This window comes from Bactrocera tryoni, chromosome 4 (assembly GCF_016617805.1).
Source record: "Bactrocera tryoni isolate S06 chromosome 4, CSIRO_BtryS06_freeze2, whole genome shotgun sequence".
Lineage (NCBI taxonomy): Eukaryota > Metazoa > Arthropoda > Insecta > Diptera > Tephritidae > Bactrocera > Bactrocera tryoni.
The window spans coordinates 10622794-10644539 of NC_052502.1; the positions used below are offsets into that span (position 1 = coordinate 10622794).

At 35.1% G+C, this 21746-nt stretch overlaps 1 protein-coding gene across 1 annotated transcript in view; it reads left to right on the forward strand.

Annotated features, from left to right (window-relative positions):
- Nucleotides 1-21746, forward strand: part of LOC120774041 (Ca(2+)/calmodulin-responsive adenylate cyclase) — a 147638-nt gene that overhangs the window by 97668 nt on the left and 28224 nt on the right. Inside the window, exons 2-6 of the mRNA XM_040103341.1 lie at nucleotides 15975-16419; nucleotides 17773-17952; nucleotides 18158-18169; nucleotides 19756-19929; nucleotides 20159-20427. Of these exons, the coding sequence (XP_039959275.1) occupies nucleotides 16219-16419; nucleotides 17773-17952; nucleotides 18158-18169; nucleotides 19756-19929; nucleotides 20159-20427 (836 nt within the window). The 5' untranslated portion in view covers nucleotides 15975-16218. The remainder of the gene's footprint in view (nucleotides 1-15974; nucleotides 16420-17772; nucleotides 17953-18157; nucleotides 18170-19755; nucleotides 19930-20158; nucleotides 20428-21746) is intronic.

Here is a 21746-nt window from a genome sequence, read left to right on the forward strand (position 1 = left end):
GTAATTTTGATTTATATGTATAGCCTAAAATAAACACTGAAGATGTTGGTAGAGGGTGAGTGGATACTGAGAGCATAGCACCTGGGCTACTTCTATAAACTGATTGATTATGAGAAGAGCAGTTCAAGATGATTGAGTCTAAACCTTATAACCACTTATCGTTATTTCTAAAAGTATCACAAATTTAATGAGAGAATTTCCTTGAGAACTCACAATATTGAAGAAAGTATACTTTGGTTATGATCATACGTAAATTTGCTGAGATTTCCGTCGAGGAATCGATATTAAGTGGTCGTTTGCAGCAGATTGCTTATTAATAACTTTATTTTGCTGGAGGAAGTATTCTAATCCAGAAATAAAAAAACAATTTGAATTTATTTTTTATATTTTCAACGTTTAACTAAGAAATATATGTATCAGAGGATTTACAAACAGACTTGTCTATGTCCGGAACCAGCCATATTCCCAGATTTCAATTTTTACTATATTTTAAAACTCGAAACAGTCTAAACAAGTAGAAAAAATGTTTTTTTATTTTTTATTTTATATTAAATGGCGGCTTACCAAATAATATATTCTTTCGATCATTAATTGACAAATCAATGTTGATCCATTTCGACTTTCGCTACTTTTATAAAGAAAAAAAACAGAAACTTCAAATTTAATGGGGAATATTTCTTATTTTTTGGCATATATTTTTTTTAAATATTATCTCGTTCAAATATTGGCCGCAGCTAAGTCTCAGATGGTCTATGAGTCAAATTTTCGATGACTCATTCGAGCATTTTGACTAGTAACTAGCGAACGACACGCGTGATGTTTTGCTCCAAGGCAGGAATCAAAGCGGGATTGCCCGCATAGACTTTAGACTTTATATATCCCTACAGGAAAAAGTCTAACGGTGTGATACCACACGATCTTGATGGGCAATCGACCGGCCGAAACCTTAAATTATCTGCCCACCGAAGTGTTCTTTCAATAAACCCATTGATTGATGCGATGTGTTGGAAGTGGTGCCGTCTTATTGAAACCAAATGTCATTAATTTCAGGCATCAAAAATAATCGGTTATGACAGCGCGATAACGGTCGCCATTGACGATTACGTTCTCACCGGCATCGTTTTTGAAGACCGGTCCTCAAACCGCACCAAACCGTTGTGTTTTTTCGATGAAATGGCAACTCTTGAATCCCTTCAGGTTGCTCTTCGTCACAAATGCGACAATTTTGCTTGTTTACATACCCATTGAGCCAGAAATGATATCTCATCGCTGAACCAAATTTGGCTCGAAGACGTCGAATCCTCTTGGAACTTTTCAAGAGCCCATAGAGCGAAGCGATGTCGCTTGGGAAGGTCGAGCGGCTTCAATTTTTGCACAAGCTGTATTTTGTATGAGATCTTAAATTGATTTCGACGTAAAATGCGACAAGTCGTTCCATACGTGAGTCCGAGTTCCTGCCAATAGCGCCAAATCAACTCTCCACGGTCTTGGTGTACACTCTCAGCTACGGCTGCCATTATTTCTTCACTGCGTCCTGGACATGGTCTATTCGGTCGAGTATTATACAATACTGAATGTTGGGTCTCAAGATTGGTGATAGGGTTTGCTAATAGTATACTCATTAGACCGATTATATTAGCCGAAAGTTGAGCGAATCGTAAATTTTTTTAGTAAAGTTGAACGATTTGTAAACGTTGTTCTGGCGTAAGACTCTCCTTGATGAAATGCCAAACAATACTGAACAAAAATAACATGACATCTTGAACGACTTTCAAAATCTCAAGAATCTTCGGAATTGATCTAATGGGGTATACAGATATAACTACTATATTTTTTTCACTGTGTTTTTTAGATACAAAAACGAGCATACAGTAATAGTAAACTTTGAATAACGACATCTATTAAATATTAATATTTAATTTTATTATCCTAAAGTGGTACTCCTTTCAGCTCCTTAGTATATAAATTAGGTTAAAAATCATAAAGAAAACATTCTTAGAGCAAATTTCTGATTATAGATGTTTATTATTTCTATCAAAGAACTGCACTTTAACCCAACGAGTGGCCACGCTGTTCGCCATTCACTTATTTGTTTCTATATTTAAATAAGCTTTAAGTTTTTTAAGCTAAAATTTCCTCTAAAAGAAAGACATTGTACAAATCGTAAGAGATCATTCATAGAATACTTCTCACTTTTATGCAAGAGGAATTTCCAAAAAAAACGTCAAATAATATATGTATACATATGTATATATATATTATATTCCGTTTGTTTCTAGCCGAGCCTGCAAATATCTGTACAAATGCGGGAAAATTCCGTGTTCTCAACAAAATAAGACACTTATAACATCTGTACAAACAATAAATTGACATTCGAAAGGTAGGGCAACTCTGAGTATGAGTATGTATGTACTATATATACTATGTATGGTACATATGTACATAAGCAGAAAGTGAAAAACAGCGCGCGATGAATTTACGTGTTTTTCAGATTTTCAAATTAAGTTTTCAGAAAGTCAGTAATTTGTTTGGCACATCCCATAGATACACCAATCTGTGTAAACATTTAAACACACACATATACACAGCCTCCCATTCACATTCACAAGTGCTGTGTTTATTCGAGTCCAATATATATTTGCATGTGTATTTGTGTGTATGTACCTGTCCAACGTTCTGCCACATTCAACTGTCACACGTCATTTGCGCTTGTCAGCCTACAGTAGCACAGGTGTGTATGTGTGTGTGTCTGTTTGCATGTTAAGTGAGTACATTTGTGCACACTCCCGCCTCATTAGGATTGGTGACAACTTTTAAGCAGCAAATCGTCGCGTATTTTGTCGTGAGAAAAATTAAATTCAGTTGTGTCAATTTTCGTAAGCAAATGCATACAATCGCACGCAAATACACTTACGTATACATACATACACATATGGACTTATATTTATGCAAATACGAGTATGCCATTAGGTAATGTCTGAACTTCTGTGCCAGATTTAATTTTTGAGCAAAAATATTTTCAAAATATAATTTTTTATAATTAGAAAATAAAGAATAAAGAAAAAAACTATCAAACATAATATGTGGTCACATAAATGCAACATTTTTGTCCCGCAAAGTTATAGCTCCGAACAGCAGATCTCTTCCAGACATTTTCGTTTATATACTCTCGATATACTTTCTGATCAAATTTGAACCGGACTGACAAAAAAAACATATTTTGTCCCAACGTTATAACTCCGAACAGCAGATGTTTTCAAGACATCCTAGTCTATATACTCTCGATCCACTGATCAAATTTGAACCGGACTGACAAAAAAATACATATTTTCTTAATTGAAGACGAATCTGGAAAATTGTTAAGAAAATAGCGGCAAATCTCACAGCTCGAGCATAGTGCACATAAATGCAACATTTTTGTGCCGCAAAGTTATAGCTCCGAACAGCAGATCTTTTCCAGACATTTTCGTTCATATACTCTCGAACGACTTTCTGATCAAATTTGAACCGGACTGACAAAAAACCAAATTTTGTCGAAAAATTATATGTCCGCACTGTAGATGTTTTCAAGTTATTCTAGTCTATATACTTTCGATTCACTTTCTGATTAAATTTGACCCGGACTGACAAAAAATTTTGTCGAAAAATTATATGTCCGCACTGTAGATATTTTCAAGACATTCTAGTCTATATACTTTCGATCCACTTTCTGATCAATTTTGACCCGGACTTACATAAAACCACATTTTCTTGTAATCTAATAAATATCTTAATCATGAATTATGCTTTAAAAAAAGACCCTGAACAATACACGCTTGCTAACGCCTCACACAATTTTCTATACACTTGTTATAAGTCTCGACTGGGATAGCCTTTAATGCCTTTAGCGATTTTTGAGTTTTTCAGTTTCGGTTCATTTTCGAAACGCCAGAACGCTGATTGGTGGATAGCTTCGACATTATATTCATAAACCTATGACTCATAATCATTAATAATGCATTTGATGAAGGTAGGGTAGGTAGCTAAAGAGCTACGTTATCAAACAACTTTGCTACCTCTCCTCGACATGGTTTTTGCAAAACATTCAGGTCTATTAGTACGAGTCTAGCACCTTTTATACCTAAAACATTAACCAAATAGTTGGATCGACCCTTAAGTGATGCTAAACTCATCTACTATCTCTCTGACATGACGATTTTTAAGTACCTCTTTCTTAATTTTTTCGGTGCTATCGTCATTAACAGATGTGGTTAGGATCAAACTTCATCAGATGGTATATGGGAATAAGATCTACACTTCAGTGACATACTCTCGAAAATTTTTTTTTAAACGCTGCAACATCTAAAGAAATACCTACAATTGGCCAAAACTGTTTTGAGAAAAGTAACTTGTAACCAATTGACCACCCCAAACGAGTTCTTCGAATTGGCTTATCCACACAAGTCTGATCTATGTAACCAAAGGTTCCTGGGTTGCTATCCGTTCACGTACTGCCACATCAATAGAATTCAGAAATTATTTTTGGTGTATTTTATGCCGCTAAAACAACAATGGCAAATTTATCTTTTTCAGCTTCAAGAAGATGAATGGTTTTTTCATTCTCTGCTTTCCTAAATTGAGATATTTATGCGGCATATGAAACTAAGTTTGAATTATCAATCGAGGAGATCAACTATTAATGATGCTAAAAAAGAGTGTAGAGAGTTAATTAAGGTAATTCCTCATGCTTAAGTTCCACCCTAACCTACATACACTCATAAGTATTTATGTCCATTAATTTACCTGCGACAATTTTCTACAAGCAACCAAAATTTACATATGTTGAAATGGCTACTTATTTATATATTTGCATACATATTTATCGACATATATTTACATGTAATTGTTATTTGTTTAATTTTACTATAAATGTTTTACATTTCTCAGTTTTAATCTTAATTTAAATACTTGATTTGTGTTTATGATTTTGACAGCGTAAATTGTTGGCCTTCAATTCAAATGTTGCAACATAAACAATTTATTTTTGTTCATTTTATTTTAAAAACAAACAATTTTGAATTAAAAATAAAATATTGCAATTTATACAATGTTGCAGTTATCCTTATATTTCTTAGATGTTTGTGCTTAAATAAACATAAATATTGTGAACAAAAATTTGACAGTTTTCATGGCCATTAATACACTTTTTATATATATTTAATATTATTATAAAAACTCATTTATTTAATTTTTTCATATTTGTGATTTATAGAATTTTATCAAAAGAGAATGAGTATTTTTTCGAACAAAATACAAAGTTTCGATGATATTTTGTCCTTTTTCTAATGTATTGAATATACTTATTAATGGTGTTATCAGTGAATTGGGCTAACTAAATAATTTTTTAACCAATATAGATGATAAATTTTGTGGTAGTATTTTATATAACGAAAGTTCGAGAATTATACCAAATTCAATTTTTTGATGTATTTCAACTTTTAGCATATACAACGGGGCGTATGAGCAACTTTTGTAATGCAGTTTATTTGGTATTGAAGTTCCGAAGTTCCGAGTTCTTAACTAATTTTTTTATGAAATTTTTTTTACATAATAGCAAAAAATAGTAAGACTTTGTTAACATTTTCATAATATTTCATTTTTCAAGTATTTCAGTGCTGACAATACGTAGTCTTATTTGATGTTGAAACTGTCCAAAAATCTAGAGAATGACGTTACAAAAAAAGCCGAAACCGAAAGAATCAAAACTCGCTGAAGGCACTGAAGGCCATTCCAGCCGAGACTTATAACAATTGTGTGCCTATTTTAAAGAGTCAGTAGGGTAATCTGGGCTGTTTTGTTTTACTTTTTTTTCATAGAAAATGAGGTATATAGTGGAGTGTAAAAACAAATTTTTTCAAAATTTTTTGATGATATCGGATGTTTGGATGGATCATCTGAAACACAAAAACTCAATTTATTCTTCAAAAGTACTTGATTGGTTATCGTTCGTACTAGAATCATGAAAAAATATTGATGAATCAAAAGTAATTAACTTTTTTTTTTAATTTTTCCCCATGTTTTTTTACATAAATTTTGTCATAACATTGTCAATAAGTTATAAAATATTATGAATTGAAATTATGAATTATGATAGCCAGGCGTTTTGTGAACATTAAAAAAAATTAAGCAAATCAGTTGAGTAGTTCGACCGGAATCATCTCCGCCAGTTTAAAAAAGTGAGTTTCGAGAAAAACGCGTTTAAAGTTTGAGTTGTGCGCTCCATGCGTACCGAACGTCGAGCGGTAATATTATTTTTGGGCCTTTTCCAATGGTAAAGTAGGTTTCCACATTCATTCTGAAGGTATAAGGGAACAGAAAATGCAAAAAAAAAAAACAAAAAAAAATTTTAAAAAATATTTCCCTACTGACCCCTTAAAGACAATGATGAAGATTGAGAGTTCTCTTGTCAATATGGTTCAAATTTGAACAGAAGGTGTAGCAATTTTTTAGTTTCCTCAAAGAAAATATCTCTATTTAGGTATTTTGCTTATCTCTTCAAGAAACTTCTTAATCAATTTCAAGTTTACTTCTAAGTTCTCAGATGAACTGGAAGATATTCTAAAACATCTTTTCTGAGTTTCGAGGCAAGTCGTTTAGTACTTCTTTATGAACTGCTTTTTACATAGAGTGATCCATTTTAAGGTTACCTATTATTTTAAAGAGAAAACACAAAAACTTCAAATTTAATGGGGAATATTATTATCATTCGAAAGAACATTCTTTGGCATTCATTTTTTGAAGATGATCTCTTTCAAATGTTGGCCACGGCTACGTCTTAGGTGGCCCATCCCTTGATTCCAAATTTTCTGTGATTCTTCCGAGCATTTCGACTGGTAACTGGAGAATGACACGCGAGATGTTTTGCTGTAAGGGCTGAGTCGAAGTGGGACTGTCCTCATAGACTTTAGACTTTACATATCCATACAGAAAAAAGTCTAACGTTGTGATATCAAACGATCTTGGTGGCCAATCAACCCGTCAAAAATGTGAAATTATATGCTCACCGAAGTGTGCTCTCCATAAATCCATTGATTGATGTGATGTGTGGGAAGTGGTGTCGTCTTTTTGAAACCAAATGGCGCCGAGATCAGGAGTTTCAATTTCAGGCATCAAGTAGTCGGTTATCATGGAGCGATAATGGTCGCCATTGACGGTTACGTTCTCATCGGCGTAATTTTTGAAGAAATTTGGACCAATAATTCCACTGGTTCACAAACCACATCAAGATGTTGTTTTTCTGGATGAAATGGCAGCTCTTGAATTTTTTCAGTTGACTCTTTGTCCCAAATGCGGCAATTTTGCTGGTTTACATCGCAAATTTAGTCAGAAATGGGTTTCATCGCTGAACAAAATTTAACTCGAAAACGTCAGATCTACTTGGAACTTTTCAAGAGCACATAGAACGAAACGATGTCGCTTAGGAATGTCGAGCAACTTCAGTTCTTGCACAAGCTGTATTTTGCAGGCTTCCAATTTAATATCTCGACGTAAAATGCGCCAAGTCGTTCCATACGCCAGTCCGAGTTGCTAGAAACGGTGCCTAATCGCCTTTCCACGGTCTTCGTATACACTTTCAGCTACGGCTGCTATATTTTTTAACATCACTCGCTTTTATGAGGCGATAACTGTTTCTTAGCAAAAAAATATTGAATAGCTTTAGGCGCGATGGCACAACAGCTCCATAGAAAAACTGGAGTGCTTATAAAATGAAAATCTTGTATAAAAAAATTGAATCTCTGTCGCATTTATATCCACTTTTAAAAATACAATTTCACACCACACCATAAAAAATCCATAAAATCATAAAATCCAGTATGCATGTGCATAAGCAGCCTTTATTAACAGATCGCTTACCTACCACAATAAGTGGTATGCAACAGTTACGAGCGACAGTGAGGAGCTTCAAAACACATAAGCAGCGCGGCTGATATGAGAGAGTGGCAGCGTGAGGAGAATACACAAAAATGATTATCTGTTGCTGCGGCAATTCGGTTAAAAATAACGAAAATCCCTCAAAGCTAGGACGTCCCATACTTAAACGCTGCGGCTAGCAAAGGCGCCAGCGTGTGCCCAATGAAGCGTTAAACGATTCCAACACATTGCTTTGCAACAACAAGAACTACTAGAGCGAATACTTGCACAAACGTTGTTATGAAATTTTTCAAACGAAATTATTTTTAGTTATAAAATTGTGCCAACACTGGGTAAATATAAGGAGAGAGTTGTGCAGGAGAAGTGGGAAGTAGAATGCTTGCAGAAGCACAATATTAATATTATCGCTTAAATATGCGAGCTTAGTATTAAAGTATATGGTAACGTATACATGCGCAGATCTGTCAAGCAACGGGACGGCCAAAGGATAGTGACACTTTCCTACACATATACCGTTAAAAACGCATAACGGCATGACATTTACGAGGGCATGGCTATATCCGTGAAGCTTACATGCCAGAAGCGCAACGTGCCACGTGCTGTGAACAGCTCTGCGCCCGACCCAAGCCAGCTGAGCTTAAGGTTGTCGGCGCTCGAGGTCAGCGCTGACAGTTTTCACTTGAATTGATAACGATTCAATGCTTTTACAATAACACTTACTTATGTCTACACATATGTGTATACATAGTTCAAGGGTCATAACTGTAAATTCCTGTATACAAATATATTCATAATAAATTTAAGTTTCACTCATAACTCCTAGAAATGAAATTGAAATTGAAGTGGTTGCTTGGAAATGCTTCTGAGATGTAACATTTTACACACTCAGCGTCTGCTTTTGCGTCTTTCAAGATTTACTCGTTCTCAGCTTTAAATCCACTAGCGTTGAAAGGCTTTTGCTTTTCTTCTTTCTCTTCTCCTGCTTACTCAAGCCAAATGTGTTTGACAGAACAAGAAGACTGCTGCTGCTGACATATCCAAAACTTCGTATTCTAAAACTTGACAATGAATTTCTGCTGCTCCAACTTCGCGAGCTTCAGCTCTCAGCCATCAGAAACAGTTATTTTTTGGTGGAGTTTGCTTTGCAAAAAATTTATCATGAGTTTATACAGCCGTTAGCACTTGCAAATTTTCAATTTTCTATAACATTGTTTACACAAGATTTGCATATTTATGATGTACAAGTATATACAGTAGTGTGCTGAAAAATAAAATACTACGAAACATGTATTACAAATTTCAGAATTGTTGAAAATAAGTTTTAGTCTAAAAAATATTTGTAAAATGTATAAGGAAACTTACTCTAGGATTGAGGTCAGGTTAGGTCATAGGGTTGATTCGAAATCGATGGATCTCACTTGGACAAGTATTTGTCTTTGGTGGTGCCCAAGAACTACTTAAAGTGCGTCACCTCTTAGATCGGAGAAGCTTTTCAGTTGGATGACTACTCTTCATGAACCTAGTAACTGAACTCCATTTGATAACGCGAAGGACCAAAATTAGTATATGCGTGGCTCGTTGGCACACTAGACTAACCAAAGATATTAAATCAATCCCCGGCACTCCGCTAAGTTCTTCAAAAGTATGTCTACCGAGATATTTATATCTCAGTCTAACAAAAGCCGGGAAAAAGAGGAGTAAGTGGCGAAATGATTCAACCTCGCCTTCCTCCATACAACTTTGGCAAATAGCCCTCAATATTTAAACGTTCCATGTGTCTACCTGTTGGATATTATCTAGACAGAATGGCTGCGAAATTGACTTTGCTTAATGTAAGTAATTTGGAGGGCCACTTACTGTTCACTTAGGACCAGAAGCATCTCGCAGTCCAGTGATAGTGCGTAAGAGGATATCGGACAATCGGCTCGCTTCCAATGGGAGGAAATTGCGTTAAGGGTGCCCTCCTTAGTAAGCTTGTCGACTTTACAGTCGGCCGATTCCGTAATCCGAGCGATTTCACTGTGATCGGGCACCTATACAAGTCTAATATGGAAAAAACTTGTAGCTGTTGCTAATTAGCTCATGCAAAGTGTAGGGGTGTGACATCACATGATCTTAGTGATCGATCGACCGGCCCAAAACGTGAATTTATCTGTTCATCGAATTGTTCTGTCAATAAATCGATTCTTTGATGTGATGTGTATGAAGTGGCGTCGTCTTGTTGAAACCAAATGTAGCCGAGGTCACGAACTTCATTTTTAAGCATCACATAGTCGGTTATCATGGCGGTACGATCGCAATTGGCGGTTACGTTCTCACCGGCATCATTTTTGAAGAAATATCAACCGATGATTCCATCGTCTCACAAACCACACCAAACCGTTGCTTTTTTCTGTATGAAATGGCAGCTCTTGAATCTTTTCAGGTTGCTATTGGTCCCAAATGCGGCAATTTTGTTTGTTTACAAAACCATTCAGCCAGAAATGGGCCTCATCGCTCAAGAAAATTTTCCTGAAAAACGTCCATCTTCTTGGAACTTTTAGTTTAAGATCTCAACGTAATGCGCCAAGTGTTTCCATACGTCAGTCCGAGCTGCTGCAAACGGCGTCGAATTTTCTCTCCACGGACTTCGTGTACATTCTCAGTTATGGCCGCTATATTTTTTCCACTGCCTGCTGGACGTGGTCTATTCGGTCGAATATTATCCAATCTCAAGATGAGTGATGGTGTTGCGAATAGTACCCTCCGGAGGCCGATCATGTTGACTATAAGTTGAGCGAAGCGCACGAAATATATTCTTTACTGAACGTGAATTTTCGTAATAAAGTCAAACGATTTGTAAACGTTTTTCAGATGAAATGCCAAACAATACTGAACAAAAATAACATGGCAGCTTGACACGACTCACGCGTGATCTGTCAAAAGAAGGCAATTGAAAAAAATACCTCTACTTGGATCACCCATTATAATGGTGTATTATTTTTACCCTTTGCTGGGTATCATCCTAAAAGTATGCTACACATTTCCACTTAACTGTAAATGCAAATGCATTTCGGTTTTCGCTTCTGTAGCAACTCCGGAAGCGGAAATGACAGAGAACTTGCCGCATACAATTGCTGCTGGTTTTTCGTGTCGCTTAAGCTAGCAAAAGAATGGAAAGAAAAAATTAAAAATGACAGACAATGGAGAATAGTATGAAAAATATGAAAATGCTTGTAGTTGAATATATTTTAAGCTTGCGTAGAAATATACACTTAGTCAGTTATATAAACTGCCATAAGTTAGTCACACAAGTCGCAGAGCTGGCTTTTTATTTTATGAATGTCTGCAATATTTAAGAAAATGTAAGAGAAAGCAGCTTTTAAAGGCTGCCAATCTCAGCTTATAACATTTATTTTAAAGGAATATATCAGAAGGATTCACTGAAAATTCAAATTGAAAGGAAATTAGATAACCGATATCTAAGTAAACAACCGGTTCAATGCATTGGTACTTCTGCTAATGTTGAAATTATTTTTTAGTAGTTTTCCAGTTTTACATAGTTTGCCAGGTGTTGCACAAAATTTCCAATTTGCTTAAATATATTCCCGCTAATAATTCAGCGCAAATGAAGCGCGCTAAAAGGCATTGAAGAACATAAAATAATAAAAAAAATGATGAATAGAAGGAAAATTCTATAAAATAAGTATATATATATATTTATACAGCAAAATGACTGTGATTTTACTCATTGAGTCAATGAGCCATAAGCTGCCATATATACACATACAAACACACATGTGAATATAGACATGTATACGAATGTATTAAAACGTCCAAATTGTTTATTTTACTTATTTCAAATCTGTGTTTTCATTTCTTGAATAATATGCGCGTATAAATACCATTTGGGTACAAGTCCATTCATCCATTTTAAAAACTAATAAGAATCTCCGCAAAAATTCGCATAAATCGAAAACAAAAAAGATTTCAGTCGAGCGTCAGAAACACGCCTCGCTGCTGTGATAGATCGATGCTGCCAAAAACATACTCGCACTTACACACACACTCGCATATGTTTCATAACAAAACGAGCGCGCTGAAAATCGCCAAAAGACATGAACATGGAAAATATTGTACAAAATCGCAGCTAAAACTGATTGATATGTATAAACAAAGACACGGCCCACAAAAATAACACGCATATAAGTATGTATATATATATCGGTTCATACATTCATATGTCTGCAAATAATTTTATTAGAATTACAAACAAATTTTCATGCAACATTAAATCGTTAAATGGCAAAGGAAATCAAGGTGCATATCAGCCAAAAATAGTTATGTGTTTATCTACTATAATATATGAAATGCAAATATTAAAGTATTAAAGTCAAAATGTTTATACAACTGTGGCAAATTTTTATATAAATATTTTTGCATCAAATAAAAACAAAAAAGAATTTTATTCAAAAAGTGGTGGATTGACAAGCTATTTCAATAGTTTAAAAATAATTAAATAAACAAAAGTTTTTTTTTCAGTAGATCAGTAGAAATTTTAATAGGTTTTGATATGGCAGAAAAACGAGAGACTTGGACACGTCCGTTGTATCCATGTAGAAACAAGTAAGGAAGGGCTATGTTCGGGTGTCACCGAACATTTTATACTCTCGCACGATAAAGTGATAATCGAGATTTCATTATCCGTCATTTACATATTTTTTTATTTTGCTGTAAAATTAATAAGAATAGTAGTTCCTGAGATATGGTTTTGGGTCCATAAGTGGGCGACGCCACCCCATATACAACTTTTAAAAAAAGCCTGGGTGCAGCTTCCTTCTGCCATTTCTTCCGTAAAATTTAGTGTTTCTGACGTTTTTTGTTAGTCGATTAACGCACTTTTAGTGATTTTCAACATAACCTTTGTATGGGGGGTGGGCGTGGTTGTTATCCGATTTCGTCCATTTTTGAACTGTATATGGAAATGCCTGAAGAAAACGACTCTATAGAGTTTGGTTGACATAGCTATAGTAGTTTCCGAGATACGTACAAAAAAACTTGGTAGGGGCGGGGCCACGCCCACTTGCTTCCAAAAATTACGTCCAAATATGCTCCCTCCCTAATGCGATCCTTTGTGCCAAATTTCACTTTAATATCTTTATTTATGGCTTAGTTAAGACACTTTATAGGTTTTCGGTTTCCGCCATTTTGTGGGCGTGGTAGTAGGCCGATTTTGCCCAGCTTCGAACTTAACCTTCTTATGGAGCCAAGGAATACGTGTACCAAGTTTCATCATGATATCTCAATTTTTACTCAAGTTACAGCTTGCACGGACGGACGGGCGGACAGACAGACATCCGGATTTCGACTCTACTCGTCACCCTGATCACTTTGGTATATATCTATATCTGTTTTTTTTAGTTTTAGGACTTACAAACAACCGTTATGTGAACAATACTATAATACTCTCCTTAGCAACATTGTTGCGAGAGTATAAAAAATGTCTGAAGCAATAAAATTGGAAGAAAAAAATTTTAGTGGGCAAAATGTAGTAAAACTTTTTAATTTCAATTTCGGGCGAAAACTCCTTCGTCAAAATACTTTTTTCTGAGTTGGTAGGACTGTCAGTGCTATCTGTATCAAATGTCACATCAAGATAAACATTAGTGTTTAGTATACTCTTGGATTATCGAGGCACATAAAGTGCATTCGGCGACTTTTACGATGAGTGAAATTATTTACCAAGGAAGTTACATTAAATTTTGTAGGCGGAATCAAATTTCTGGTGCATAAATATTCAGAATGTTGGAAAAGACCTTCGGTGATAATTGTTTGTCACGAGTAAGTATTTTTGATTGGTATAAATTTTTCAAAGAGTTTTTTCACGAAAACGTGACGACGAATCACGTTCCGAACGGCTATCAATTATCAACTTATGATCAAAACTACAATATAATAAAGGAATTGATGCTTGAGAATCGACAATAAGCAGTCTTTGACATTACGGGCATCGTTGGAATATAGGAAGGATCAGTAGAAATCATTTTGAAAGATCTGATGAGCTTAAAAAGAGTGAAAAGCATTATTGGTTCCAAAATCACTTAATTTTTTCGAAAAACAGCGTCGCGTTAACGTCTGTGAAGCAATGGTTGCCGACTACCAGGAAGTCATGAAACGTATTACTACTGGCCATGAGCTTGGGATCTATACTTTCGACACTGAAATAGACGATCAGTCCGCCGAATATGGTGGCAAAGGTCTGCCGAAGCCGAAAAAACACGTTAAAGCAGATCAAACATCAAGGTTATGTTGACAGTTTTCTTCGATTATCAGGTGTGGTGCACTCCGGATTCCTTCCTACCTGCCAAACTGTCAACAAGGAATACTACCGCGAAGCTATTCGTAAAAATGCCGGAAACTTGGTTTCTGCACCATGATAATGCACCGTCGTATACTGCATTGATTCTTCGAGAGTTTTCACCAAATTGAGCTCCGTGTGACTTCTGGCTATTCAGTAAACTCAAACGACCGATCCTGAGTTTTGAGGCTTTTCCGAAAACTGACTTTAACAACTACTTCGAGGATTGGAAAAAACGTTGGCACAAGAGAATTGGAGGCAAGAGGGACTACTTTGAATGGAACGACATAGATTTTGAAGAATAAAATAAGAATTTTAAAATTATGAACAAAGTATTACTATTTTTTGCTCATAGTCAACAATCAGATATTTTTTAGAATACCCAACTGTAGTTCGTTTGTTGCTTACAAATACCAACATTAAGATCGGACCGATTGCCAATGCTGGCAGAAGTAAAGTGAGGTGGAAACATCCTGTTATTATTTCTTCATCTTTCGAACTTTTACTACACTGAGATTGAAACGTCTTGGCTGTAACAGCTCCCGTAACCTGACAAATTGACCGGACACCATTCTAACCTTTTCTACAAATTCATCAAAACATGACCATCTCTTGATCCGTACCTAGAAACTTTGACGTCAAAGAAAAGCGATGTTGATGTGCCATGGGAGGTACGCGTGAGTACCCTCATGAGATTAGCTCGAAACCTAACCAAACCTAAACCAAATTGATAGTGAAATTAGTTTTCTGTTTTTTACGCCTTAAATTTTTTTCATTGACTCCTTTAATTATGACTGCTCATTTCAAGTGCAAAAGTTTCAAAATTGAAACTAAAAGTCCCCCAAGGCTAAGACATTAGTTTAAGGCTTTGAGACCTCTGTGCGTCTACTTTATTCGCACACTTTCTTCATTAAACTTTTTTGTATAATTTGTCTCCTGTGACTTGCAGTCAGGCACTCGTCGTTAGCATGCTTCATTTAGACAGATATGTACATATATAATTGAGTGTATGTATGTGTGTAGACAACGCTGAAGGTCACATCAGTCTATTGCAAATTATAAATTTAATGAGATTATGCAAATGTAGGATAATGTGCAAGAATTGCGATGAAAAAACGCTGAGCAGGGATTGGTTGGACAGCTTGTCAGTAATTTATGGTCAGTTGTGGCCAAGAGTGACATTTGAAGGATAAAAAAATATATATTAAATGTATAGAAATTTGTATTTTTAGTTTCTTTCTTTAAAGAAATTAGTAATATGAAAAGAAAAAATATTTAAATATTTATATATGTATGAACATATACATATGTATGTTTGTAATTATTTACGTGAAATTTAAATTTGAAAAAAAAATTTTAATTTCAATTTTTTTTAATTTGATTTTTTTTTTATTTGGAAAACAAAAAAATTTTAATTGAAATTATACATTTTTTAAAATTTGAAAAAAAAATTTAATTTGAAATTTTTTAAAAAAATTTGAATTTTTTTTTTGAAATTGAAATTTGAAAATTTTTCAAAAAATAAAATTAATGTAAAAATCTGGTATATCTAGTTTTTCAAAAAAATTATTATCACAGTTATAGATTATCAGCCTGAAATCTTTATCAGCAAAGCACAATACAAATATTTATTATTAACTATTCTCCCAACACGTGACTAACACACCTTTGCAATTAAGCACCTTCATTAACTCTACTAATTTATTTTTGTTCTCTTTACTTGCAGTTGTCACAGAAAAAAAACGTAATTGCACAAAAGAGGAGAGGTGTTGGCAGCTCCAAGTGGCGCTTTAGGCGCACTAAACAAACCGCTCAGCAGCAACGCTACCTAAGATTACGCAACAGTTCGGTGTGTTTGCACAGCTTTTCAGCAACAACTTCAGCACATTTGCTGGCGTCACCGGTAGCACCACTCCCAACGCCCCCGCCGCTGCCGCGTGCTACCAGCTAAGCGGCTGGGCAATGCAAACATGGATCATGCGGTGAAAGCGACACGTGGCCGACCATGGAATACGCTGCGCTTCGAGAACGACGAACTGGAATGCCTCTATCAACGGTACACGCTCAAATTGCAGCGCTTCTCGGTGCTGGGCGTGGTCGCGTTGGTGGTGGTGTTGTGCGGTGTCATGGCGGCGCTGTCATTGGCCTACAATAATGCGCCCACCTTTCATGTGAGTCAATAGAATTGCATTTTTCCACAAATAGTGCTTGATATGTACTATAGCAAAGATTGAATGTGAATTGCTGATTTATTAGGTGCTGCATTTCTGACGTTCTTATCCACAGTGGCAGATGAAAATAGTGGTACACATGTTCTGAAATTCGTTTATTAGCAAAAAATTATACTTTTACTACAATGGAATGACCTCGGGCAGTTTAAATCGGGCATAATAATATTTTCAAAAGTTAAGATCCTCCATATAACTCCATATTTCTCCCTATACCAGCTTAGCATATAGATTTAGAAATGAGCGCAATTTGTGTTCTGCACTTCAGATTTGAAATTAAGACCTAAAAATATGTTTCACATATAGTTAATAGTCGTAGACTTTTTTATTATTGTTATCACGCCTCATCTTCTCGTTCAAACCATTTTGTCCGATATGCTTTTTATAGATATTGATGGATTGCAAGTGTTCTGTGTCGGATCTCCAATAGGGCTGGGTATTCACAGAGAAAGTGGAAAATTTTTTCCCTTATAGTTCGCAGAGTCGACAGATGTTGAACGCATGTTCTCCTAATGGCCAATGCCATTGAAATTTTAAATCTAAAGGAATGGAAATGTACAAAGATTAGGTTAGATTAGATGGCTGTTCCCTCAACATTGCGAGGAGGATCACACTTAGAATATTATGTACAGTCCTTTGCGATGCCCAAAAGAAAGACCGCTTGAAGTTGAAAATCAGGTCTCGCCAAAACGTCCAGAACCCATCAAAAAATATGCTTAGATGTTTTAATACTACTTTCGCTATTTCACCTGGACGTCTAGAAAAGTGATATCCAACATTTTTTCCCAGAACTAGAAAAAGCAGGACGTTAAAGGAGGAAGTGTCAAGATGACTGTGTCTCATCTTCTTTCAAACAGCTGATGCTGGCATCAGATAAGATATTCAATCTTACTACAAGAATCCCAATTGAACAATTTCCAGTTAGAACTTCCACAACCATTGAGAGATAAACCTTTCTGAGAGCGAAGAGTTTTCCAAACCTCTTACGATTTACCCTGGGCCATAAGGACCTTGCGACTGCACTGCTGCTGGCGCACTCGCTGATTCGGTCTGAGACACAACAGTCTAGTAATTGACCAGAATATGACAACGGAACTCCTACACGTTCTCATGAAATATTAAAAAAAAAATAATAAAAAACTCACACCAGGTGGCATTTAAAAACATAAATTTTGAGCTTTAAATGGTCCATCGAACAAAATCTAGTGATGTACGAATATTGTCGATTGCCACTGTAAATTGATTAACGAATATTTTCTTATTTACTCATACCTATCTTACACCTACCATCCGCAGAACATTTTCAATTCCATTGTGTGCCTGCTTTTTGCAATTATCCTAATTCTACTGCAATGCCGTGTCATCAAGGATCATCACCTGCCAATTCTCTGCTATGGCATACTGCTCTTTGCCGCCGCTATTTGCTTCGTTTCGATGCCGACACTGGGCAGTGTCTTTCCTGTGGACACAAAAGAGGTGAGCAAATCTACTAATTAAACTGTAAAAGCAAAAAGCAATAACAAAAGTAAAAAAAGGAAAAATCTGAAAAAATCCTAAAAAAGTAAAGAAAAATTTAAGACAAGCAATTTATACAATTGAAATCTACTTTTAAGTTACTGTTATACCCAAATATATGCGAAGAATTCTTTTTTATTATTTTTTATTTTGTATTACATTTCAGAAAGAGTCTGAGGTAATAATTGATGTCCTATTGAATAAAAAGCTTCCGAAACTTATGTACATAATTGCTTTCTAAATACATATATACTATATATTATACGCATTGATGCCGTAGCGAGCTTAGTTTGTTATTTACGTTTGCCTTCATCGAAATTTTGAGTAAATAATCAAATGCTAAAGTCTGTTTCATATGAATTGTTGCAAGAATTACTCATTTACTATGTAGTGCCGACATTTTGTGCATCGAATTGGAGTGCTCGTTGCGATTTTAACTCGTCTTTCTTTATGCGTTAACTCTTTTAGATTTTAGTGATGTATGTTTGTGTGCGTATATAGATATAGTTAACATGCTCATCAATTAAATTTGAACTAGAGACATTTTCGAGCAGCATTTTTCGCTTTTTTTGTTGTCCGTCGTTAGCTTCATTGATAAGTACTATTAAAGTATGAACTCCAGTAAGTTCTCTCTGAACAATCATGTTATTTTAACAGGTTGGGTATATACAAAATCTATGCAAAAAGTCCCGGAAGTGAACTGCACTTTCTTACCCTGATATCTAATATAATGAATGCTGCCAAAAATGTTTCGGCGTGTCTCGATTGTTTGTTCTTCTTCTTCCAAGTCTTTAAGGATTGTATGTGCAATATTTCATGAAGATCGGTTGAGTGGTCCTCGGGAAATCTTGCCAACCGACTTCAAAGACACAGTTTCGAGAAAAATACGTTTAAAGACGGCGCACTTAGCCTAGCTAACCTCGAGCACACAAGTTCTCAAGGCTGTATCTCCGAGACTATTACTCGGATCAACTTGAAAATGTAGGACAATATTCTAGAGGTGTTGTAGAATTTAAAAAGATTATAAAAAAAACGATTTTTGAAACCCGTAAACCCATGTAACCACTTAAAGGAAAAGTCTAAAAATCCTAGATCATTTTTTATGAAGAGAGATTCGCCTTAGTGATAGATTCTTCCTAAGGGTATAATATATTAATTCCAAATGTTCAGTATTTCTGGAAAAATCTTGATCCGATTTCTTTTCACAAAGCTTTCCTACAACATTCTTCTCGAACTCAAACAAGAACTAACCATTGTTCCAAAAAAGGTTTTTTTTGCCTTTTAAACAGCTAACCGTTCGAACACAATTCTAACTTCAGACAATTTGCTCTAACAATAAGGATTACAAACAATCCACATCAATGTATAGAAAACAAAGAGAGTCTGTCTGAGCACTTAGCTTGATCTACCGCCCAGTATTCCACAGTTTCATAATGATCCAAAAAGCGATTCGAAAATTCCTGTCAATTCAACTTTCAGAAACCGTCTAATGGCTCTGTTTGATTGAAACTAAAATTCGATACTATTTTTTGCCATCATTTCCTAATGTCCTTCGTAGATTACATACTCGTGGCAGCGTTCTACGAGCTAGTGCGCCTGACTCAGTAAGAACCATCTTTTGCTCACCTAAAAGCTCTCATAAAAGTACTCTTCGTTCAACCACTCTGTCCATTATTCGGTCATTAGTAATCATTACTAGCTGCAGTTAATGTGAACATATTTATATGCACAGCTACTTATAACACTTTCACACCTTTATTTCAGGTCATGGCCGAGGGTGTGTGGCAAATTGTTTTCGTCGTCTTTTTGGCTTATGCCATGATGCCGCTACAAATATGGGAAGCAGTGTGTTTTGGTATTATTTTGCCATCGGTGCATATTAGTTTAACGGTGTACAAAATTATAACGGATTCATTCCGCTATTTGGAATATAATCAGGTGAGTTGCGATATGATTTCAATAAATACTTACTTTCGAGTATTCTATAAATTATTTACTTGGAAGAAAATTATATTTGTATTACATAATTTTAAATACCAAAGTGACATTATTATATTTTCAACACAAATGACTTATATATTTTTTTAAATTATTTATAAATTTTTGTTTATTTTTATTCCTATTTACATTTTGAAGTTGGCTTAAATTGCTCTCATATCATCCACAGCTTATCGCCAACATTGTAATGTTTATTGGCGTTAATGTTGCCGGCTTGGTCGTAAACATTATGATGGAACGTGCCCAACGACGTGCATTCCTAGATACACGCAACTGTATTGCCGCCCGCCTGGAAATTCAGGATGAAAATGAGAAATTGGAAAGACTTTTGTTGTCGGTTCTACCTCAGCATGTTGCAATGCAAATGAAAAACGATATACTCTCACCGGTTGCGGGACAATTTCATCGCATTTACATACAAAAACATGAGAATGTGAGGTTAGTATGCCTTTATCCTAATACCCTAATTGAAATGAAACTCATACAAAGCAGGAAGCTTGCAGGAATATAAAGTGTCTAAAGAGTTACGGAATAAATTTCACTTTAATGGTTTTCAAATTAGGGTTAGAAGTTTGATTCGAATTTTTAACGCGAAAAATTCAAAAAATTCGAAAAATCGAAGTTCACACATTAAAAAAAGTATTATTTCACAGTTCTCCATAATGTCCACAGTGGATAAACCACGTCCAAAAATGGTAAAAGATTCAAATGTCGACACTTTCATCCCATTACTATTTTGTAGTGAATTTGACAGCAAAAAATGCTTTTGTGACGTCATGAATGTAATGATTAGACTAATTTTTTTACAATTGCTATGACAGTTGACAGTTCATTTCGTTTCTGACTTTGCTTGGCGCAATCTTTACTATAATATCCTCATCATCATCTCATTCATGATTACTATTCTGAACTCAAAAAACAAAAAAAAAACTGTTTAGGTTTATTTTTCTTTGCAAAAAAGGCCAAAAATATACACCAAAATAAATTCAAAATTTAAATTGAGATTTCTTTATGTTCCCATTAATATCTTTCTGTGTTACAAATCGTCATAATCATGACATTAATGCAATCTAAATTAAATTGAAGGTGAAGGCGAAGGCGAAGGCAAAAAGATCGAAGGCTAGCAAATTACACGGAAATTGATTAGTACACCTACCTATCTTTCACCAATGAATTTTTGCATTAATAAATTGCATTTTCAATGCTTTTACGTCAGTCAAATTCGTTGGCATTTACCCAAACGAATATGGTATTGACACGAGCAAATATAGAAATCACCAAAAATCGACATTTTGCATTATGAATTTTATATTTTCACAAAAATTTATTTGACAAGCAAAAAAAAAATTTACTTATCCGCAAAAATTAATGGCATTAGGTTCGTTCTGATGGACTTATGTCAATGTTATGTTTGTCATTTGACGTGCAACAGCTGTTCCATTTGTTCGCATAACAAATGTATTGAATTATGCAGACGTTTTTCCACAAAGTGCTGACATCTTGAGAACGTCCTATTGGAGATTTCACTTTAAACTGACCTTAATTTTTTTAAATGTCATATGTCAAAACTATATAGTAAAACATGTTCTATATATAGGCACTTTATTTTGACCTAAATCTTGTTTACCTGTCTACAGTGCAGTACAGACATTATGTGAAGAATGTCTATCAAAACGAACCAGTACATTAATGCTCTGATATCGAGTATATATTAAAGTATGGAATACATAGTAAGTACGCCTTATGATTCTACAATT